The sequence below is a fragment of the Chiloscyllium plagiosum genome, unplaced genomic scaffold (assembly GCF_037043375.1).
Source record: "Chiloscyllium plagiosum isolate Xiang-an unplaced genomic scaffold, Cpla_swu_hap1 HiC_scaffold_7, whole genome shotgun sequence".
NCBI lineage: Eukaryota > Metazoa > Chordata > Chondrichthyes > Orectolobiformes > Hemiscylliidae > Chiloscyllium > Chiloscyllium plagiosum.
This window is the reverse complement of record NW_028270145.1, coordinates 22315280-22339544: the sequence shown is the minus strand read 5'-3', so window position 1 is coordinate 22339544 and position 24265 is coordinate 22315280. Positions and strand designations below refer to the sequence as shown.

The window sequence follows — 24265 nt, the reverse complement described above, 5'->3', positions numbered from 1 at the left end:
TCATAAATTGCAAAGGGCATGGAATGTGATAGTTGGAATATTTTGTTTCGGGTTGAGCCTGTACAAAAATGAGAGGTAACCTTGTTGAAACGTGTTAGATCTTGATTTCATAGCGTAGATACTGAAAAGACGTTTCCTTTTTGTAGGAGAGTCTAGAATGAGGGGGCATGTCTAGTAAATAAGGTGTCTCCCATTTAGGATAGACTCCCTACAGTGTGGAAACAGGCCCTTCAGCCCAACAAGTTCACACCGACCCTCCAAAGAGCAACCCACCCAGACCCATTCCCCTACATTTACCCCTTACCTAACACTACAGGCAATTTAGCACGGCCAATTCACCTAACCTGCACATCTTTGGACTGTGGGAGGAAATCGGAGCACCAGACACGGGGAGAATGTGCAAACTCCACACAGACAGTTGCCTGAGGTAGGAATTGAACCCGGGTCTCTGGCGCTGTGAGGCAGCAGTACTAACCACTCTGCCACCCAAGATAGAGATGAGATTCCATTTCTCTTGGATGGTTGTGAATCTGTGGAATTCTATTTCCCAGTGATTAGGCGAGGCAGGGTCATTTTAAAACAGTGACGGTTTGGTTCTTGACTAATAAGGGAGTTAAAAGGAATGGGGGATAGGGAGGCAGGGAAGTGGGCTAAGGCCACAATCAGATCAGGCATGATCCTATGGAATAGTGGAGCAGGATCGATGAGAAAAATGGTTTACTCATGTTCCTAATCCGTATGTTTGCATAAGAATCTTGGGAAGTTGAGAGTCTACGATAATTGACATGTTGGATGATCAATGCCAGGAGTTGGGAGGGGAAGTTGAAGGTAATTGAAGATGAGCTGGTGGTGCATTTCCTGAGATGACATCAACAATAGAACTGGCAATGCCAACAAAGTGATGACAACTCCCGAAGGCACATCAAAGGGCCAGTGAAGGGACGGGGGGTACAGGCCCACTGTATGCAATGCTGTACAATGTGTGTGTGTACAAACATGTACAAACATGGATGAAATTACATGTATCTCCCCAAACCCAGTTTATAATGGACAAAAAAGAGAAACTGTGAGAACTGGGATGTTTGAACTATATTTGGGGATTTGTTGGGCTCCAGAGACATTAATGAAACACTGGAATCGTCCCAAGCTAGAACACCCTACCACGTCTGCCTTTCCATGTCTGTCTTATCAATGGTAAGTGCCTATTAATGTAGGTCAGATCTAACTTTGTGTCTCTCCAACTGGACTCAGTGCAGATTAATGATATCTTTTCTCTGCAGTGACTAACTGTCCCTTATTTATGTGTTTGCCTCTTATTTTAACTGTTTGTCCCATGCCCCTTAAAGAGTCCCCTTTTGTTCCCAGGACAGCCTTTGGGGTACAGATCCTGGGATACTTCAGGGTGGGTTTGAGTGATCTGAACAGGATTACTAGTGAGTTGGCTGGCAGAGACGAGGCTGTGACTTGAGACAGATTATAAAATTGTGTTTGATTTTAAACACTATTTTACCCCTTTTTAAGACGCTCACCCACTCATCAATCTCAGTCACCACTCCTCTCTCCAGCATCCTGTGCTCCTTCCATCCAGACCCAGTCTCTTATTTTACGTGTGCCTCTCTGCTTTCTCTCCAAGTATCAGTCTGAGTCATTCGCTCTGCCTATTTTCCTTGTCCAAATATCACTCTAAGACTTGCTCTCTCTCTCTGTAAGTATCCCTCCCTGCTCTGAGTCTCACACTCCTCTTTCTCTCTCTCTGAGTCTCGCCCTCTGACTACCTCTGAGTCACGCTCTGCTATTCTGGCTGTTCCAGTATGGCTGTAATTCTCTCTCTGAGTCTCACTCTCTTTTCTCTTCTTAATCTCCTCTCCCCGGGTACCTCTCTCTCTCTCTCTCTGGGACTGTCCTTCCATGAGTAAATTTCTCTGTTCGATTCTCTTTCTGAGTCTCTCTCCCTTTCAGTAATTCTCTCTCTCTCTCTCTCTCTTAGTGTTTCCCTCTTGAGTGTCGGTCAGTCAGGCAACCTCTCGGGGAGTAGCAACTGACTCTGCACGACCCCTCGCGTTAAGTTTCTCCTGTTTCAGGCTGGGTGCTGGGATCTCTATTGTATCTATTGTGAAACACAGTCCCCACCTCTTGAGGTCAGACACTGAGAGGAGCAGCCAATCAGTGTGAGGGAGGCTGAGCTCAAAGTTCCACTTTCATTTTTCTGTTTTCCTGAACCGAGAGGAGGAAGAGAGAGAGAGAAAGAGAGAAAACAAGTAATTTCTGTTCGAATTGGCCGAGTGATGGCTCTGGACAGGATTCGAGATGTCAGCCTGAAGCTGCTGTGCTCCCAAGGGGGCTGTATGCAGTACAGCACCTTACGGAGGGAGCTCTGTCAGGTTTTGCAGGTCACAGACTGGGAGCTGTGCCGGATGCTGAGGGCGAGCCAGTGTTTCGCCATCGTGCCGGGCCAGGGCTCCAAGCGAGCCGGCTCCGAGCTGAGTGAGGACAGCCAGCTCATTGCCACCACCTCGGTCAGACTGTGCAAGGACTTCCTGAAGAAGAACTGTAGCGGCTCCTGCAGCCAGATCCACCTCTGCAAATTCTTCCTCCTGGGCAATTGCAAATTCTCCAAGGGGAGGTAAAACAGCATGTTTTGTTTGAGAAAGAGAGAGAGAGAGAGAGAGAGAAAGAAAGAAAGAAAGAAAGCTTTTCTTCACTTCGCCAACCCAGCAAAAAAAAAGGATTGTGAGGGAGGAAGGCCACCGTGGTGTACTCAAAAATACATGAAGAGAGTCAGGACTGCAACAGAAGATGCAGAAAAGTTTGGGAGCAAAACAGAGCATTCATCCAAACAGTGTCTCTCATGTAGTGAGAGATCGCCAGATTTCAGAAGGCTCTTATCGGGTTATTTTTATAGGGAGCCCTATAAGGAGATAGCAAAGTCCGGAAAACCAAAAACTCAGTCTTGGGGGTTGGGGGTCAGTTAAAGAGTCATACAGCATGGACACAGACCCTTCGGCCCAACTTGTCCATGCTAACTAGGTTTCCTCAACTGAACTAATCCCATTCGCCTGCATTTGGCCCCTATTCCTCTCAACCTTTCTTATCCATGTTCCTGTCCATATGCCTTTTAAAATGTACCAGCCTCTACCACTTCCTGTGGAGACAAAATAACAACTGGATTCCAAGGTAGCCAAACCACTTCCACTTCCTCTGGCAGCTGGTTCCATATATGCACCACCCTCCGCGTGAAAACGTTGCTCCTCAGACCCCTTTTAAATCTTTCCTCTCTCACCTTAAACCTATACCTCTTTAGATTTGGACTCCCCTACTCTGTTTTAAGGATGTTTGAAAGAGGGATTCCAGAACGAGATGTCCTCCTGACTGAAGGCTCGGCCACTAATGTTCGAGCTGTAAGAGACCAGAATTGGAGGAAGGCTAGAGATCACAGAGGGCTGGTGGAAGTCATTTCGGGAGGGCAAAAGCCATGAAGGAGATTTCAAAACTGGAGCTAACTGTTTAAAATCGAGGCCTTTCTGGTCTGGGAGAGCCAGTGCAAGCCAGTGAGCACAGGGCTAATGCGGGGTGGGGGGGGGGGGGGCAGGTTTGGTGTGTGCTGGGGTGCACTGTGTAACACAGAGAAGTGTAGAATCTAATCACCTAAGTCTTTTGGGATCAGAGCCCCTTATCTTCAACACTCTAGAAATCTAGTCTTATTGAAAACTCTTCAACTGTTTCTTACAGCCATTCCTATCACCATCAATTCTCCAAAAGCTCCAATCTCCATGCTCCCTAGATCTGATATTATCCCGGCCCCTCTCTCCCTTCTCTCCTTTATGCCTAGCTTTGTGACCCAGCAACACAACTGTCAGTGACTTTGTTGAAAAGGAAAGATTTCAAATCGTATCTTGCCTTTCACAAACTTCGAGCGCTTCAAAGCACTTAAAGCTCATGAAATGCTTTTGGAAGTTAAGTTGCTCTTGTGATGCCAGAACTGTGTCAACCAATATGAGCACAGCAAATGGCCCACAGACAGCCAAGTCATAGAGTCACAGAGATGTACAGCACGGAAACAGACCCTCAGTCCAACCTGTCCGTGCCGACCAGATATCCCAACCCAATCTAGTCTCGCTGCCAGCACCCGGCCCATATCCCTCCAAACCCTTCCTATTCATATACCCATCCAGATCCCCTTTAAATGTTGCAATTGTACCAGCCTCCACCACTTCCTTTGGCAGCTCATTCCATATGTGATAACCACAAGTGAATCACAGTCTGTTAAATTAAAATGGGGTGATGGTCGATGGTATTATCACTGATATGTTAATCTAGCAACCTAGTTAATGTCCTGGGGACCCAGATTCAAATCCTGCTATGTCAGATGGTGGAGTTTGAATTCAATCTTTGAAAAAAAAATCTGGAATTAAGATCTAATGATGACCATGAACCTGTTGTAAGGAAAAACCCATCTGATTCACTAATGTCCCTTAGGGAAGGAAATTGCATCTGTGTCTGGCCTGGCCTGGCCTACATGTGACTCTAGACCAACACAACATAGTTACCTCTTGACTGCCCTCTGGGGATGGGCAGTAAATGCTAGTCTTGCCATTGATGCCCACCTCTCATTAATGAATTAATCTTTTTACTGAGTCCTCCACTCCATTAGTTGGGAAGCACAGTGGGAAGAGGAGAGTGGGGTTTGCACTCCCTGCTTTCACCCTGGCAGCTACCTTAAGAAAGAAAGACAGACCGAACTCTCTCAGTGCTACACTGCAACGTCGCTGGGCTGACCTATTCTGCTCCTCTTTCAGACACGCCTGCAACTTCTCGCATGCTATCCATTCTCCTCACAACCTGAGTGTACTATCTTCAATAGCAAAGCTGACCGAGGCGGAACTGCGACAGCTCCTCCTTCAGAATGATACATCCCTGCTGCCTGAGGTAGGAGCCTGCCTGAACCTAACAACTGCATACCCCTCCGCTTCCCTTTACTGTCGGTTATAGCTAAATGTACTACCTTTCATTCCTCGCACGAGAGCAACAAACTGGTCAAGTGAAGTGAAGTATGATGAACAGAGACTGTTCTCAACTTGGTCTTACCTCACACTCTCTTTCCCATGTTGGTGAATTCTCATCTTTCTGGTCAGATCTCTCTGTGGCCTTGCCTGTCCCTATCCCTGTACATTCCTCCAACTCCACAATCCAGCAGGATCTCTTCACTCCTTTAAATCTAGTTTTGGTGCATCCACTCATTTTCTTGGCACCAATGTGGGCAGCTTTGTCATCAGCTGTGAAGGTCCCAAGCTCCTCATTTCTTGGCCTTTACAACCTGCCTTATCGACATAGCCTTCAGCCACTCGTTCTAATATTTCTGCATGTGGTTCGGTGTCAGATTTTGTCTGGTAACATTCCCATGGGAAGATTTCCCACCTTGAAAGGGCTATGCAAATGCAAGTTGTTCTTATCAATACTTTGAGCAGACAGAGGTCTTCTGCTGCAGGCTTTATTTTCTCATTCATTCAGAAATGTGGGTGTTGCTGGCTGGCCAGCATTTGTCACCCATCAAGAGAAGGTGGTGGTGAGCTGACTTCTTGAACCGCTGCAGTCCCCTTGCTGTGGATTGTCCCACAATCCCAGTAGGGAGGGAATTCCAGGATTTTGACCCAGTGACAGTTAAGAAACAGCGATATATTTCCAATTCAGCATGGTCAGTGGTTTCAAGGGGAACTTGAAGGTGGTGGTGATCCCATATATCTGCTGCCCTTGTCCTCCTAGATGGAAGGGGCCATGGGTTTGGAAGGTGCATCTGAGGATCTTTGGTGAATTTCTGCGGTGCATCTTGTAGATAGTACGCACTGCTGCTACTGAGCGTTGGAAGTGGAGGGAGGGAGTGGATACTTGTGGATGTGGTGCCAATCAAGCGGGCTGCTTTCTCCTAGTTTGTGTCAAGCTTTTGAGTTTTGTTGGAGCTGTATCCAGGCAAGTGGGGAGTATTCTATCACACTCCTGACTTGTGCATTATGGATGGGAGTCAGGAAGTGAGTTACTTGTCGCAGTATTCATAATCTCTCCCTTTTTTAGCCACTGTGTTTATATGGCTAGTCCAGTTCAGTAGCTGGTCAGTGGTACCCTCCAGAGTAGTGGGGGATTCAGTGATGGTAATTCCATTGAATGTCAAGGGTGATTCTCTCTTGTTGGAGATGGCTATTGCCTGCCATTTGTGTTGCACGAAATTTACTAGCTGCTTTTTAGGCCAAGCCTGGGTATAGTTTAGGGGGCGGCATGGTGGCTCAGTGGTTAGCACTGCTGCCTCACAGCACCAGGGACCCAGGTTCGATTCCAGTCTCAGGAGACTGTCTGTGTGGAGTTTGCACATTCTCCCTGTGTCTGCGTGGGTTTCCTCCGGGTGCTCCGGTTTCTTCCCACAGTCCAAACATGTGCAGGTCAGGTGGATTGGCCATGCTAAATTGCTCATAGTTAGGTGCTTTAATCAGAGGGAAATGGGTCTGGGTGGGTTATTCTTTGAAGAGTCAGTGTGGGCTTGTTGGGCCAAAGGGGCTGTTTCCACACTGTAGGGGATCTAATCTAGAAGTGCACATGGACTGCTTCAGTATCGAAGGAGTTGCAAATGGTGCTGAACATTGTGCAATCATCAGTGAACATCCCCACATCTGACCTTATGATGAAGAAAAGGTTGTTGCTGAAGATAACCACAATCCCAGTAGGGAGGGAATTCCAGGATTTTGACCCAGTGACAGTTAAGAAACAGCGATATATTTCCAATTCAGCATGGTCAGTGGCTTCAAGGGGAACTTGAAGGTGGTGGTGATCCCATATATCTGCTGCCCTTGTCCTCCTAGATGGAAGGGGCCATGGGTTTGGAAGGTGCATCTGAGGATCTTTGGTGAATTTCTGCGATGCATCTTGTAGATAGTACGCACTGCTGCTACTGAGCGTTGGAAGTGGAGGGAGTGGATGTTTATGGATGTGGTGCCAATCAAGCGGGCTGTTTTCTCCTAGTTTGTGTCAAGCTTTTGAGTTTTTAGGCTGAGGACATGACCCTGAAGAATTCCTGCAGAGACGTCTTGGAGCCAGGATGATTGACTTCCAGCAACCAGAACCATCTTCCTATCTGCCAGGTATAACTCCAACCAGTGAATGCCCAGTCTTGAATTGCTATATGTATTCGAAGTCTGTCCCATTTGGCACGGTGATAATGCCACACAACATGATGGGGTGTATTCTCAATCTAAAGGCTAGACTTCATCTTCACAAGGACTGTGCAGTGGTCACTCTTACTGATACTGTCACGGACAGATGATTCTGCAGCTGGCAGATTGGTAAGGATGAGGTCAACTATGTTTTTCCCTCTTGTTGGTTCCCTCACCCCCTGCCACAGACCCAGTCTAGCAGCTATATCCTTTAGGACCCAACCAGCTTGATCAGTAGTGCTGCTGCCGAGCCACTGAATGCTGGATATTGAAATTTTACATCCTTACCAGCCTCATTTTCCTTCCGAGTGCTGTTCAGTCAAAGAGTACTGATTTTTTTGGCTGAGGGAGGATGGTACATGGTGGTGAGTTGGATGTTTCCTTCCTTATGTTTAACCTGATGCCATGAGACTTCATGGGGTCTGGAGCCATTGTTGAGCGCAATTCCCTCCTAACTGTATATTGTTGTGCTGACACCTCTGCTTGGTCTCTCCTATGTTAGACTGTTGCTTGACAAGTCTGTGAGGCAGCTCTCTCTATTTTGGCACTAGCCCCCAGATGTTAGTGAGGTGGACTTTGCAACGTTGAAAAGACTGAGTTTGTGGTTGTATTTGTGATATGCAGGGAAGTCGATGCCAGGTTGAATGGAAGATCTTATTTGTTTTTGAAACACAGCCTGTGTGTTTTGACTTTGATGGAGTGATGAGTTAGTATATACTCAGGGGGGCATTAATGTACCCGTGTCAAATTTTCCAACAAGCTGTTCTACTCAAGCCGACAGTTGCTGTGGAACTTTTGCTGTGTGTCACTTTGTTTGTTTATTCATTCCTAAATCTTGTCGATGTTTCTGAAAAGCATCTTGAACTATTGGATGAAAAACCCAGTTGTTTGTTTATTAACCTGCGGGGTGCAGTGCTTCAATACGCCGTCGATACATTTTCTAGGCTTGGGTGTGGATTTGTGTTATTAGTTGTCACTCATTGGTTGAGTCAGAAGGGTACAAAGTTAATTGTCCTTCTGGAGACTTGAAGGGCAAGGTCCGAACTGAAGGGGTGCTGTACCGTCAGGAATACTTAATCTTTCGCCAAACTGGGGAGTTCTGCTCCCGACTATTGTCCAGTGGGAATAAAACAGGAACACAAGAACCTAAAAGAGGAAGTGCTGGAGAAATTCAGCAGGTCTAGCAGCACCGGTCAGGAGAGAGACAGAGTTAATGTTTCAAGTCCAGTACGTCTGTTCTTCAGAAACCATCTGCATTGCACATTGCTCACACTGAATGTTCTTGCTGCTAAAATGCTTTATGGGAAGTAACTGATTGATTGACTGGTTTGTGTTCATCGCTGAAAGCAGTTGTTTCTGACCTCAGAATATCGCATAAGACATTTCAACCAATGAAATACATGCAAGGTTCAGTTACTGTTGTGAAGTAGGAAATGGAGCAGCCGACTTGTGTACAGCAAGCTCCCACAAGCTGTGCGCTCTAATAGAAAGACTGTCTGTTTCGGGGATTTTGATTGGGGGATGACTATTGGCCAAAATACTGGGGAGAACCCTGTGCACTTCTTCAAATAGTGCTGTGAGACCTGTGAGATCTCTGAGACCTGTGAGATCTCTGAGACCTGTGAGACCTGTGAGACCTGTGAGACCTGTGAGACCTGTGAGACCTGTGAGATCTGTGAGATCTGTGAGACCTGTGAGACCTGTGAGATTCTGTGAGACCTGTGAGATCTGTGAGATCTGTGAGACCTGTGATTCCTGTGAGATCTGTGAGATTCTGTGAGACCTGTGAGATTCTGTGAGACCTGTGAGACCTGTGAGACCTGTGAGACCTGTGAGACCTGTGAGACCTGTGAGACCTGTGAGATCTGTGATTCCTGTGAGACCTGTGATTCCTGTGAGATTCTGTGAGACCTGTGAGACCTGTGAGATCCTGTGAGACCTGTGAGATCTGTGAGATCTGAGAGACCTGTGAGACCTGTGATTCCTGTGAGATTCTGTGAGACCTGTGAGATTCTGTGAGACCTGTGAGACCTGTGATTCCTGTGAGACCTGTGAGACCTGTGAGACCTGTGAGACCTGTGAGACCTGTGAGACCTGTGATTCCTGTGAGACCTGTGAGATCTGTGAGACCTGTGATTCCTGTGAGATTCTGTGAGACCTGTGAGACCTGTGAGACCTTTGAGACCTGAGATCTGTGATTCCTGTGAGACCTGTGATTCCTGTGAGATTCTGTGAGACCTGTGAGATTCTGTGAGACCTGTGAGATCTGTGAGATCTGTGAGATCTGTGAGACCTGTGAGACCTGTGAGACCTGTGATTCCTGTGAGACCTGTGAGACCTGTGAGACCTGTGAGATCTGTGAGACCTGTGATTCCTGTGAGATTCTGTGAGACCTGTGATTCCTGTGATTCCTGTGAGACCTGTGATTCCTGTGATTCCTGTGAGACCTGTGATTCCTGTGAGACCTGTGAGACCTGTGAGATTCTGTGAGACCTGTGATTCCTGTGAGATCTGTGAGATCTGTGAGACCTGTGAGATTCTGTGAGACCTGTGATTCCTGTGAGATTCTGTGAGACCTGTGATTCCTGTGAGACCTGTGATTCCTGTGAGACCTGTGATTCCTGTGAGATCTGTGATTCCTGTGAGACCTGTGAGACCTGTGAGATCTGTGAGACCTGTGATTCCTGTGAGACCTGTGAGACTTGTGAGATCTGTGAGACCTGTGATTCCTGTGAGATTCTGTGAGACCTGTGAGACCTGTGAGATTCTGTGAGACCTGTGATTCCTGTGAGATCTGTGAGACCTGTGAGATTCTGTGAGACCTGTGAGACCTGTGAGACCTGTGAGATTCTGTGAGACCTGTGAGATTCTGTGAGACCTGTGAGACCTGTGAGATTCTGTGAGATCTGTGAGACCTGTGAGATCTGTGAGATTCTGTGACATCCTACATTTTGTCTGAACTAAGACAGTGCAGCACTCCCTCAGCAACTTGACTTTAGTACTCAAGCCTTTGGTACGGGACTTGTACCTGCAACTTTCTGACTATGAGGGAACTGCATGCTCACAGAGTAAGTGCATATGAGTAAATGCTGAAGGTAACATCAGTCTAGCTCTGTGTGCCGTTTTGCAGGGATGGTATTGATACTGTTTTTTTGGTTCTGTTGTCATTCTCTAGTTGTTTGGTTGGATGTACTGTTTGGACTCATGAATTTGTGAATTTCTGTCACTGCAGATTTGCACGTTTTACAACAAAGGCCCTGGTCGCTATGGCAGCTGCACCTACAAGCAGGAATGCACTAAGCTTCACGTCTGCCTCCACTATGTCCAGGGCTCCTGCAAGTTCGGGTCAAGTTGTAAGCGCTGCCATAGTTTCAGTGACAGCAACAGCGCCATGACCCTGGAGAATCTGAGAGCCGATGTGGCTCACAACCTGCTGCAAACATACCAGAACCTGTACAGCATCAAAAACTACACACCGCACAATGGTAAAGGTAAGTGAGCGATGCCCCCCTTTTTCCTGATTGCAGCTGTGTCAGCTTTGTCCAGCTGCTGGAAGTCAGTAAAAGAAAGGACTGTAAAGTAATGAAGTAAATAAATGGAATGTTAATCTTTAGTAGCTGATACTATCCGTCCCTCCCTGAAATGTAGAAGGTTAAGGGGTGCTGGTGGTTGAGGGGTTTAAGATGATTAAATGACTTGATGAAATTATTTACTCTGAAGGAGAAGTCCAGAACAAGGGGCAAACCTTCCCTCTGCACCATTCACCAATTATATTAAACCTGTAGCCCCCTGGTTACTGACAGCAGAAACAATTTCTCGTTATTTAGTCCAATACTCCTCCCTTCTCTGGTCTGAGGGTAGCAATCTGTCTTCTCTGGCTTCGTTATGTATCAGTATTCCCCATCTCTGGTATCATCCCGTGACACGTACCCTGCACCCTGTCAGAGGCCTATTTGATGCCCACTGAAGGCCATAGCGTAAAATTAGAGTCAGGTTGATTTCAGGAAGCGCTTCTCCATTCGAAGGGGGGGGGGGGAGTGAAAAACGGAGACACCGTTTTGTCCTCTTTCCCCCCTCCTCCAGAAACACTCCCAATGGACACAGACCGAAGTGGGGCAGCTGCAGTTAATATGCAACCCAGCCACGGTGTGAGGCAATACTGGAGCAAGCTAAAGGGGTTGAATGGCCAGCAGTTTAATGCTCAGAGAAAAGTTGATGATCAGGTCTTTCAACTTAATAGTTAACACTTGTGGAATGTTGATCAAGCTTTGGGCAGAGTCCAGAGTAGATGACCTTGGATGGTACAAGGCTGAGGGTCTTCACAGATGTGTGGTGAGACTAGGAATTGTTGCCCTTGGATTAGAGAAGAGGAAGCTGGGATATAATAGAGTTCAGAAGGAGAGATAGGTTCCACCGGCAGGAAGGTCACTAGCTCAGGAATACACTCTTAAAATAATTGGTGGAAGAGCAAGATGGAAGCTGAGAAGAGTCTTTTTGGTTTTTTTTTCTGCACAGTAAGTTGTTATGATCTGTGATGGACTGAAAATAAAGCAGATTTAATAAGAAACTTCTCAAATTACAGCATGTGAGGTCACCATTATCCTGGCATCAAAAATGATCCATTTGCATGTAGAGTTAAAGAGATGTACAGCACGGAAACAGACCCTTCGGACCAGCTCGTCCATGCCCACCAGAATTCTAAATTAACCTAGTCCCATTTTCCAGCCCTTGGCCCATATCCCTCTAAACCCTTCCTATTCATACACCCATCCAGATGCCTTTTAAATGTTGTAATTGTACCAGCCTCCACCACTTCCTCTGGCAGCTCATTCTATACACACACCACCCTCTGTGTGAAGTTGCCCCTTGGGTCCCTTTTATATCTTTGCCCTCTCACCTTAAACCTATGCCCTCTAGTTCTGGACTCCTGTACCCTGGAAAAAAGACCTTGTCTATTCACCATATCCCTCATGATTTTATAAATCTCTATAAGATCACCCCTCAACCTCTGACGCTCCAGGGAAAATAGCCCTAGCCTATTCAGCCTCTCTCTATAGCTCAAACCTTCCAACCCTCCCAACATCATTGTAAATTTTTTCAAGTTTAAAATCTTTCCCATAGTAGGGAAACCAGATTGAAAGCAGTATCCTAAAAGTGGCCTACTCAGTGTGACACCAGCCCTGCTCAAACCTGCCCCAACATGCTGTACTCACAGTTGCAGTCAGCCTGAGTTGGCCACTCGACAAATTGATATTTTACTTACCGGTGCCTTCTGAACTAAGTGCGAGGTATTGAGCAGGTGAGACAGGACGTGTTGTGCACCAGAGTTTCAGATACGTCCACTATTTGCACCAGAGGCTGAAGGTATTTGAAAAGGATGATCCTGTGCCTGAGATGCACCTTCCTGTGCTCAGCATATAAGTCCTCCCATGATTTTGGACAGACATTTCAAGGCTTCAAAGGTTGACTTGTACACAGGTGGGGTTAGGGTCCCAGAGTGGAAAAGATTGCGGGGAAGTCAGACTGATTGGATTGCTCTTTTTTTTTAAAGAATCAGCATAGGTACGTTGGGCCAAATGGCCTCCTTCTATCCTGTATAATTCTTAAAGAATGGCCTCGAGAGTAATAGAGATATACAACACGGAAACAGACTGTTCACTCCAACTTATCCATGCAGACCAGACGTCCTAACCTACTTATTTCCATTTGCCAGCCCTTGGCCCATATCCCTCTAAACCCTTCCTATTCAAATATCCATCCAGATGCCTTTTAAATGTTGCAATTGTACCAGCCTCCACCAGTTCCTCTGACAGCTCGTTCCATACATGCACCACCCTCTGCCTGAAAAAGTTGCCCCATCAGTCTCTTTTATATCTTTCCCCTCTCACCCTAAATCTATGCCCTCTAGTTCTGGACTCCCCCACCCCAGGGAAACGATTTTGTCTATTTACCCTATCCATGCTCCTCATGATTTTATAAACCTCTTTAAGGTCACCCCTCAGCCTCCGATGCTCAAGGGAAAACAGCTCCAGCCTATTCAGCCTTTCCCTATAGCTCAAATCCTCCAACCCTAGCAACATCCTTGTAAATCTTTTCTGAACCCTTTCAAGTTTCTCAACATTCTTCCGATAGGAACGAGACCAGAATTGCACACAATATTTCAGAAGTGGCTTAACCAATGCCTTGTACAGTCTCAGCTTGCCAATCAGTTTTGAACTTGTGTGACTGGGCTAACATGAAATTCCTCACAGTGACCCCAAGGTGGTTATGGTAGTTCACCTCAATAACTAACATGAGAATCTGACTTTGTGTTTTGATCTGCCAGCCACAGAGAAGTCACCTCGATCCCGACAATCTTCCGGCAGCTCCAGTGGTGATCTGGACAGTGAGGAGATCTGCCTCTACTTTGTCAGGAAGAATTGCAGCTTTAAAGGTAAAACTCCTAGCACAACCTATCTTCAAAGTGCAAGCCAAAACATTCCTCGCTCATAAAATATAGCTTACAAATACACTTTCCAGATAAAAACCATGTCCTAAAATGTGGATTGAGTTGGCTCAGGCAGCCCTATTTTCATGCTCTGGATTTTACTGCAGGAGAAAATTGAGTCTATGTGACATTTATAAGTCTGCCTTTTAAAACAATTTAAAAAACAAGTGTTTCTATAATTGAAGCAGCAAAGTTAGCTAAAGAACTGACTGTTTTTAGATTAGGGTGGTGCTGGAAAAACACAGCAGCATCCGAGGAGCAGGAAAATCAATGTTTCGGGCAAAAGCCCTTCATCAGGAACTATTCCTGATTGGATTAGATTAGATTGGATTAGATTCCCTACAGTGTGGAAACAGGCCCTTCAGCCTAACCAGTCCACACCAACCCTCCAAAGAGTAACCCACTAAGACCCATTTCCCTCTGAGTAATGCACCTGACACTACGGGCAATTTAGCCTGGCCAATTTGCCTGACCTGCACATCTTTGGACTGTGGGAGGAAACCGGAGCACCCAGAGGAAACCCACACAGACACTGGGAGATGGAGGGCTTTTGCCCGAAAATCAATTTTCCTGCTCCTCGGATGCTACCTGGCCTGCTGTGCTTTTCCAGCACCACTCTGATCTAAACTCTGGTTTCCAGCATCTGCAGTCCTCACGTTTGCCTAAAGAACTGACAGGCCAGGTGCTGGAGATTAATAAGACTAGACCAATCACTGACCTTGGTCTTGGTAAGATGAGCACCTCATGTCCAGTTTTCAGGAAAAATCTCTAGTTCAAGATGCTTGAGAGAAAGATAAAACAGGGACTCAAACATACACTGACAATCAGCTTCTTAATTGGAACATTGCTCAGATGGACACATGCCCAGAATCAGAAGGAAAGCCTAATGTATGGAAGTTACGAGTTTATTGTGTTTATCAACCAGTTGACCTATCACTATTTGGATGTAGTTATTATTTAGTATCACTGTTTGCAGTGTTCCTGATTATAATGGTTTCTCCATTGCTTCCCTCATTGTTCAATAAATCAGCTCAATGACTGGTTCCAGCTTTTGTCCACCTCAAGTCTTAACTATCTGAAACTGTAAGCTTAACAAAATTTCCCTGAGGATGTGTGTGAATGGTATGAGTGTGGAAATGTGGAAATAAATTGATGAGATGCACAATAATGCTAGCTGAGATGTAAGGGAGTGAGCTGCAGACTATTTTTGCCCAACTGGAGTGTCAAACTGCCATCTTAAAAGCTGCGTCACAGTTTCTTTACACAGAAATTTATTGAAATTCGGCCGCGTGAGCAAATTGAACAAATTCGTATTAAAGTATTTATCTACACCACCAGTTGTACCTTTCAAGGGTGTGTCACTGGAGATAACCCCCAGCCTGTTCAGCCTCTCCCTTGTAGCTCAGATCCTCCAACCCTGGCAACATCCTTGTACATCTTTTCTGAACCCTTTCAAGTTTCACAACATCTTTCCGATAGGAAGGAGACCAGAACTGCACGCAATATTCCAACTGTGGCCTAACCAAAGTCCTGTACAGCTGCAACATGACCTCCCAACTCCTGTACTCAATACTCTGACCAATAAAGGAAAGCATACCAAACACCTTCTTCACTATCCTATCTACCTGCGACTCCACTTTCAAGGAGCTATGAACCAGGACTCCAAGGTCTCTTTGTTCAGCAACACTCCCTGGGACCTTACCATTAAGTGTATAAGTCCTGCTAAGATTTGCTTTCCCAAAATGCAGCACCTCGCATTTATCTGAATTAAACTCCGTCTGCCACTTCTCAGCCCACTGGCCCATCTGGTCCAGATCCTGTTGTAATCTGAGGTAACCCTCTTCGCTGTTCACTACACCTCCAATTTTGGTGTCATCTGCAAATATACTAACTATACCCCTTATGCTCACATCCAAATCATTTATATAAATGACAAAAGATAGAGGGCCCAGCACCGATCCTTGTGGCACTCCACTGGTCACAGGCCTCCAGTCTGAAAAACAACCCTCCACCACCACCCTCTGTCTTCTACCTTTGAGCCAGTTCTGTATCCAAATGGCTAGTTCTCCCTGTATTCCATGAGATCTAACCTTGCTAATCAGTCTCCCATGGGGAACCTTGTCGAACACCTTACTGAAGTCCATATAGATCACATCTACTGTTCTGCCCTCATCAATCTTCTTTGTTACTTCTTCAAAAAACTCAATCAAGTTTGTGAGACATGATTTCCCACGCACAAAGCCATGTTGACTATCCCTAATCTGTCCTTGCCTTTCCAAATGCATGTACATTCTGTCCCTCAGGATTCCCTCCAACAACTTGCCCAACACTGAGGTCAGGCTCACCGGTCTATAGTTCCCTGGCTTGTCTTTACCACCCCTCTTAAACAGTGGCACCACATTTGCCAACCTCCAGTCTTCCGGCACCTCACCTGTGACTATTGATGATACAAATATCTCAGCAAGAGACCCAGCAATCACTTCTCTAGCTTCCCACAGAGTTCTCGGGTACACCTGATCAGGTCCTGGGGATTTATCCACCTTTAACCGTTTCAAGACATCCAGCACTTCCTCCTCTGTAACCTGGACATTTTGCAAATGTCACCATCTACCTCCCTACAGTTTATATCTTCAATATCCTTTTCCACAGTAAATACTGATGCAAAATATTCATTTAGTATCTCCCCCATTTTCTGTGGCTCCACACAAAGGCCGCCTTGCTGATCTTTGAGAGGCCCTATTCTCCCCCTAGTTACCCTTTTGTCCTTAATATATTTGTAAAAACCCTTTGGATTCTCCTTAATTCTATTTGCCAAAGTTATCTCATGTCCCCGTTTTGCCCTCCTGATTTCCCTCTTAAGTATACTCCTACTGCCTTTATACTCTTCTAAGGCTTCACTTGATCTATCCTGTCTATACCTGACATATACTTCCTCCTTTCTCTTAAACAAGCCCTCAATTTCTTTCGTCATCCAGCATTCCCTATACCTACCAGCCTTCCCTTTCACCCTGAATACTTTCTCTGGATTCTTGTGAGGATCTTGAGGCTGTTTTCGTTGGAGAGAAGAAGGTTGAGAGGTGACTTAATTGAGACAGGCAAGATGATCACAGGGTTAGATAGGGTGGATAGTGAGATCATTTTCCTCGGATGGTGATGGCTAGCATGAGGGGACATAGCTTTAAAGTGGTAGGTGATAGATATAGGACAGATGTCAGAGGTAGGGTTCTTTACTCAGAGAATAGTCGGGGTGGAGAACACTTTGCCTGCAACAGTAGTTGCCCTATCTGCCTGCGACTCCACTTTCAAGGAACTATGAGCCTGCATCCCAAGGTTCCTTTGTTCAGCAACACTCTGCAAGAACCTACCATTAACTGTATAAGTCCTTCCCTGATTTGCCTTATCAAATTCAATACCTCATCTTTATCTAAATTAAAGTCCATCTACCAATCTCCAGACCAGTGGCCCAGTTGATTAAGTTCCCATTGTACTCTGAGGTAACCTTCACTGTCCACTACACCATCTATTTTGGTGTCATCTGCAAACTTACTAACCATCTCCCCTATGTTCACATCCAAATCATTTATATAAAAGATGCAAACTTACTAACCATCTCCCCTATGTTCACATCCAAATCATTTATATAAAAGATGAAATGCAATGGACCCAGCTTCTTTATTTATACCAGTTATTTAATAAACAGTTAGGAATAATATATACTGTAATGCAAAAGCAAAGATTGCTTATGCCCTTAGAATCTTAGAAACTCTACAGCGTGCATGCAGGCCAATCAGCCGATTGAGTCAACACCAACCTTGTAAAAAGCATCCCACCCAGACCCATCCCTGTAACTCTGCATTTCCCAAGGTTAACCCACCTAGCACATCCTTGGAGACTCAGGGCAATTTAGCATGGCTAACCCAACCACCTTGCGACTGTGGGAGGAAACTGAAGCATGGGGAGAATTTGCAAATTCAATTCAGACAGTTGCATGAGGGTGGAATTGAACCCAGGTCCCTGGTGCTGTGAGGCAGCAGGGCTAACCACTGAGTCAGCATACTGCCCACAGTGTGAGGTTAGAGTCCTTTGAGCATCCAAGACAGCAAGCCCCTTCCCTAATGACTGTAGCCTTTTTTTTTCCTCCACGGGATCAAACCTTCTTCATATCCTGACTGTTGGCAAACTCCAAACCTCTCAGTACCTTTTCATTCTCCCTTTTCTCCCACCCCCATATCTCTCTCTCTCTCTATCTCCCAACCCCCTCTCTAACTGTGTCTCTGGTGCAAAAACAACTTCCTGATGTTAGAATTTCCCACAGTCTCTCAAGGTCTGTCTGAGCAGCTGTCCTGTTTAACTTTGCCCCTTATCTCAGGGAAAGTACATTGTCTCAATCGGCATTCTCAGCAGTTAACTCAATAATGTACTTTGCTGTTTGTATTTCGAATCAAAGTCTGCTCTTTGAGTAATCCAGCATTTTTTATTTCCTGGAAAGTTATTAAAAAATGTGTAATCCCGTGGATGAAATGTTGAGAATTTCAGTAGTTGATTGGGGAGTAGATGTTTGCAGCTAAAGGGACAGCTCGAAAATGGGAAGCCTTCAAAAATGACATAATGAGAGTCCAGAGACAGTATATTCCTGTTAGGGTGAAAGGTAAGGCTGGTAGATGTAGGGAATGCTGGATGATGAGAGAAATTGAGGTTTTGGTTAAGAAAAAGAAGGAAGTAATGTCAGGTATAGATAGCAGAGATCGAGGGAATCCTTAGAAGAGTATAAAGGAAGTAGGAGTATACTTAAGAGCGAAATCAGGAGGGCAAAAAGGGGACACGAGATTGTTTTGGCAAATAGAATTAAGGAGAATCCAATGGGTTTTTACAAATACATTAAGGACAAAAGGGTAACTAGGGAGAGAATAGGGCACCTCAAAGATCAGCAAGGCAGCCTTTGTGTGGAGCCGCAGAAAATGGGGTAGATAATAAACAAGTATTTTACATCAGTGTTTACTGTGGAGAAGGACTTGAAGGATATAGAATGTAGGGAAATAGATGGCGACATCTTGAAAAATGTTTATATTACAGCAGAGGAGGTGCTGGAGGTCTTGAAATGTATAAAAGTGGATAAATCCCAGGACCTAATCAAGTGTACCCTAAAACTCTGTGGAAGCTGGGGAAGTGGTTGCTGGGCCTCTTGCTGAGATAGCTGTATCAACAATAGTCACAGGTGAGGTGCCGGAAAACTGGAGGTTGGCAAACGTGGTGCCACTGTTTAAGAAAGATGATAAAGAAAAGCCTGGGAACCATAGATTGATGAGCAAGACATCGATGGTAGGCAAGTTATTGGAGAGAATCCTGAGGGACAGGATTTACATGAATTTGGAAAGGCAAGGACTGATTAGGGATAGTCCACATGGTTTTTGTGTGTGGGAAATCATGTCTCATTGACTTGATTGAATTTTTTTGAAGAAATAAAAAAGAGGATTGATGAGGGAAGAGTGGTGGACGTGATCTATATGGACTTCAGCAAGGTGTTCAACAAGGTTCCCCATGGGAGACTGATTGGCAAGATTAGATCTCATGGGATACAGGGAGAACTAGTTTGGATACAGAACTGGATTGAAGGTGGTTGACAGCGGGTGGTGGTGGAGGGTTGCTTTTCAGACTGGAGGCCTGTGACCAGTGCTGTCCACAAGGATCAGTTGGGTCCACTGCTTTTCATCATTTGTATAAATGATTTGGATATGAATATAGGAAGTATATTTTGTAAGTTTACAGATGACACCAAAATTGGAGGTATAGTGGAGAATGAAGAAGGTCACGAAGAGTACAACGGGATCTTGGTCAGATTTGGCCAATGGGCTGAGGAGTGACAGATGGAGTTCAATTTAGATAGATGTGAGGTGCTGCATTTTGGAAAGCAAATCAGGGCAGGACTTATACACTTAATGGTAAGGTCCTAGATAGTATTGCTGAACAAAGAGACCTTGGAGTGCAGGTTCATAGTTCCTTGAAACTGGAGTTGCAGGTAGACAGGACAGTGAAGAAGGCATTTGGTATGCTTTCCTTTATTGGACAGAGTATTGAGTACAGGAGTTGGGAGGTCATGTTGTGGCTGTACAGGACATTGGTTAGGCCACTTTTGGAATATTGTTTATAATTCTGGTCTCCCTGCTATAGAAGGGATGTTATGAAACTTGAAAGGGTTCAGAAAAGATTTACAAGGATGTTGCCAGGGTTGGAGGGTTTGAGGTATAGGGAGAGGTTGAATAGGCTGGGGCTGTTTTCCCTGGAGTGTTGGAGGGTGAGGGATGACCTTATAGATGTTTATAAAATCATGAGGAACATGGATAGAGTAAATAGACACAGTCTTTTGCTTGGGGTGGGAGAATCCAGAACTAGAGGGCGTAGGTTTAGGGTGAGAGGGAAAAAATTTAAAAGGGACCTAAGGGGCAATGTTTTCACATAGAGGGTGGTGTGTGTATGGAATGAGCTCCAGAGGAAGTGGTGGAGGTTAGTACATTTACAACATTTAAAATGCATCTGGCTGGGTATATGAATAGGGAGGGTTTAGATGGATAGGGGCCAAGTGCTGCCAATTGGGACTAGATTAGGTTGGGATATCTGGTCGGCGTGGACGAGTTGGACTGAAGGCTCTGTTTCCGTGCTTTATATCTTTATGACTGTATGGCTGCAGTTAGATATCAATCATTTACTCAAGATTAAGTAAACCAATTAATAACCAGATGGAGTAGTCTTTTTGCATGTAGGGCTGGTTGCAGAGTGAGTAAAGGAACACAGAATTAGAGATGCTATCTTTAGTGATTGTAATAAGGCCAGCCAGTTTGGACCTCATGGAATCTGAGGTCCTTGATTGGAGCAGTTAATCTGGTCCAATCAGGGAGGCTGGCTGACTAATCAGGAGTGTCAGAGGTTCTGTTCACTCTGAGAGCTGGCTCTGAGGGAGCTGGGTCAGTGTCAAGGACTCACAATGTATAAATAAAGGCTGACTTTGTGATGGGATACTGGCCGTTGTGGAGTTATTTCTGAAGCATGAAAATGTGACTTCTTTGAAGTCATCGCCTCTTGGTTTCTGTTGCCTTCAGATCAATGTAACCGGGTTCACTTCAAGCTCCCTTATCGATGGCAGATTCATGGGGAATCGTGGCAAGATCTCCTGAACATGGAGCAGATCGAGAAGGATTACTGCGATCCCAGTAAGACCAGGTACACTCTGACATTTCAACCTGGACAGCTTCACAGGAGCAGAGTCTTCGATTAATACCTGATTATACCATTGATGCAAACCCAGGGTTTAATGATCAATCCATGAGCAATCCCTTGATTATTTCATTTTATGTCATCTCCTGACCTCGACCGGGTAATGACGGTGACTGCACTACAAAAGGAACTCATGGTTTTAAGCATGTTGGAATATGGTGAGGATAGCGCCAGGCACTATATAAGGATAACTCACTCCTTATTAAAGACATCCATTGCTTGATCGGGGACCCAGGTAGTGAAATCATTAAAGGCTAAGTCACAAAATAAATTGTATAGGTGTTATTATCCGCTAGGTTAGAATATAAGGGGTATAATATATACAGTAGTGACATAAAGTTCTGGTTGACCAGCTGTGCAGTTCTGGGCATCGCACTGAGCCATCGTGGAAAGATTGTATAGAGGGATAACAGAATTAAAATGGTTTAACTGTGATGACTTGGTTACATAGACTGTGCTTACAATTCTAGAGTGTGCGTGTATGAGATTGAGGAGGTCCAATTGGAGTGTTGAAGGTAATCGAAGGTGTTGTTCTGGTGGATCATGGAGTTGTCTGCTGTTGTGGGGGGGGGGTTGTGTGTGAGGGAAGTATGCAGAGATCTGTGCCAGTCATTGCTGCCTTGGGAGCGTGTGACCTACACTTGCCCTCATTTTGTTCCTACTGCGTGGGCCTCCATACGGCAGTGGCTCCTGGAATCGGAAGTCAATGCGTCGGCATGCCGATCGGCGAGTGCAGACCCCTGAGCGGTGTTTCCGTGACGAAAAGGGACCACTGCCCATGACCACGAAGCGTTAACTCATGATCCCACTTCATGTCCGATCCCCACTTTGGGAAGCTGAATTGAATTGTCTAAGCTGAACTGTGGAACATGGAGCTGAATGGTCTACTGTTCCTATCGTTTAGTAGCCAAAAATTCTTAATTTGGTCCCTTCATGGGACAGGTATTAAAGTACAAGCTTGAAGCTCTCCTGGACATGAGGCTGAGACAGACTCATGAATCAATACCTTATCACACCTCCTATAATACAACATTAGCTCTCAAGTGTAGCCATACCTCAGCAACCAGAAGTTGGGAGCTCTCAGTCAGAAGGTTAAGGCTTCACAACTTATTCTAGAGCTGTGAATTCAGGTTGACACTCTCACTATAGCTGAGGGAGTGCTGCACTGTCACGGTCTTTCAAATAATAAACCCATCTGCCCTCTCATGTAGATGTAGAAAATATTATGGCACTATTGCAAAGAAGCACAGATGTGCTTTCTCTAACCCTGTGGCCAAAATTTACCCCTCAATCAATGTCACTAAAATCAGATGATCCAGTTCTTTATCTCCTTATGTGACCTTACTGTGTATAAATTCACTTCAAAAGTACTTTATTGACTGAAAGATCAATTTGTACGGTCCTACCAAAGCTTTGTCAAAGAGATATGTCTTCAAAAGTATTATAAAAAAGGAGAAGCTTAGTGAAAAATATTCAGAGCTCAGGGCCCAGGCACCTAAAGGAACAGCTGCCTGTAGCAGAGTGAAGGAAATGGAGGATACACAAATGAGAAATTTAAGTTGAGGCCCTCAATAAATCGAGAGCAATTACAGAGGCGAGAGGTGAACTGGACTTGGTGCAAGTTAAATTGTAAGCAACCCACGTTTTTTGAGGAGTTAAAGTTTACGGAGGATAGAGGAGAGATTCGCCAGCTGAATAAAGAGCTGGCACATCAATAACAAAGGACGCTGTGCAGTTGCCACTGGTCACTATTCGGGAATGCTCCATCAGATACTCTGGTGGGAGCACCAATGGCCCCACAGATCAGTGCTAAAGCCTGCCGTCACCAACGCCACCACTACCTTCGCAGGGAAAGTAGACATTTGCTCTCACTGGTGACACCCATAAATCCCAGGAACAAATATATCAAAGTTCCTGTCGGAAAGATGTTGTGAAACTTGAAAGGGTTCAGAAAAGATTTACAAGGATGTTGCCAGGGTCGGAGGATCTGAGCTACAGGGTGAGGCTGAACAGGCTGGGGCTGTTTTCCCTGGAGCATCGGAGGCTGAAGGGTGACCTTGTAGAGGTATACAAAATTATGAGGGGCTTGGATAGGATAAATAGACAAAGTCTTTTCCCTGGGGTCGGGGCGTCCAGAACTAGAGGGCATAAGTTTATGGTGAGAGGGGAAAGATATAAAAGAGACCGAAGGGGCAACTTCCTCAGACAGAGGGTGGTACGTGTATGGAATGAGCTGCCAGAGGAAGTGGTGGAGGCTGGTACAATTGCAACATTTAAGAGGCATTTGGATGGGTATATGAATAGGAAGGGTTTGGAGGGATATGGGCCAGGTGCTGGCAGGTGGGACTAGATTGGGTTGGGATATCTGGTCGGCATGGACGGGTTGGACCGAAGGGTCTGTTTCCAAGCTGTACATCTCTATGACTCTATGACATAACGATAGCAGGATCTCAATATAGTCTTGTCCTGTGAAACACCTGGTGGATAATAGATGACAATGAAATACAGTCAGAAGAGGTGATACAAACAGCAGGAATGCTGGAAAAATTCCTCAGGAGAAAGAAACTGAGTTAATCTATACCTACCAAGTGACAGACTGAGACTTATTAACTAAGTTTGGAGCAGAGGCTTTACCTCTGTGTTACTCCCACCAATTTCCCTGTCTTATATTCACAATAGAGCTCATTACTGAGATCCTTCCAAAGCTAGACATTGACACTTGTCCTGTCTCCCTGTAATGGTATCTATCTGGTTCTAACATAAATGTGTTCCTCCATTTCATATGTTCTTATCATAGATCCTCAGTGATTAACTTTGAAGCCATGGTAAGTGGCTTGAGCCAGATTAGACGCCTGTCCACAGCCTCCTCCGTCACAAAGCCTCCACATTACATCCTGACCACAGAATGGCTATGGTACTGGAAGGACGAATACGGAAAGTGGATTGAATATGGGAAACAGGTGAGTCTTTGGGTTTTTTTCTCAGTGATCTTTTTATCAGATCGCCCACAGGTTAACGCCGTAGTCTTTTTTAACCATAACTGCCAGACTAGGAGGATCATGCAGGATTGGAACTTATACTCCAGTTGTCCAAAGTTCTGGTTTACTAATAGCCGCTTGGTTACCCAGAACCTGAGTCTTGCTGAGAAGGGAGATACGTTGCTGAAGCTTAGCATTTTGCACTCCTCAGTCCAAATGCAAGAATGATCACAACAAGGGATTGATTCTCACTGAATCTGATTGCTGGAGTTATTGCTGTGGAGAAAGTAATAGACTACCCACCCTCTAGGTTGTTAAAAAGCTACATGAGGTTT

The 24265-nt window shown here is 45.3% G+C and overlaps 1 protein-coding gene across 1 annotated transcript in view; it reads left to right on the top strand.

The window, feature by feature from the left end:
• The first annotated feature begins 1820 nt into the window (after positions 1-1820).
• Positions 1821-24265, top strand: part of LOC122551384 (protein mono-ADP-ribosyltransferase PARP12-like) — a 36767-nt gene continuing 14322 nt past the window's right edge. Inside the window, exons 1-6 of the mRNA XM_043693185.2 lie at positions 1821-2623; positions 4797-4926; positions 10429-10687; positions 13522-13629; positions 20778-20898; positions 23750-23912. Of these exons, the coding sequence (XP_043549120.1) occupies positions 2286-2623; positions 4797-4926; positions 10429-10687; positions 13522-13629; positions 20778-20898; positions 23750-23912 (1119 nt within the window). The 5' untranslated portion in view covers positions 1821-2285. The remainder of the gene's footprint in view (positions 2624-4796; positions 4927-10428; positions 10688-13521; positions 13630-20777; positions 20899-23749; positions 23913-24265) is intronic.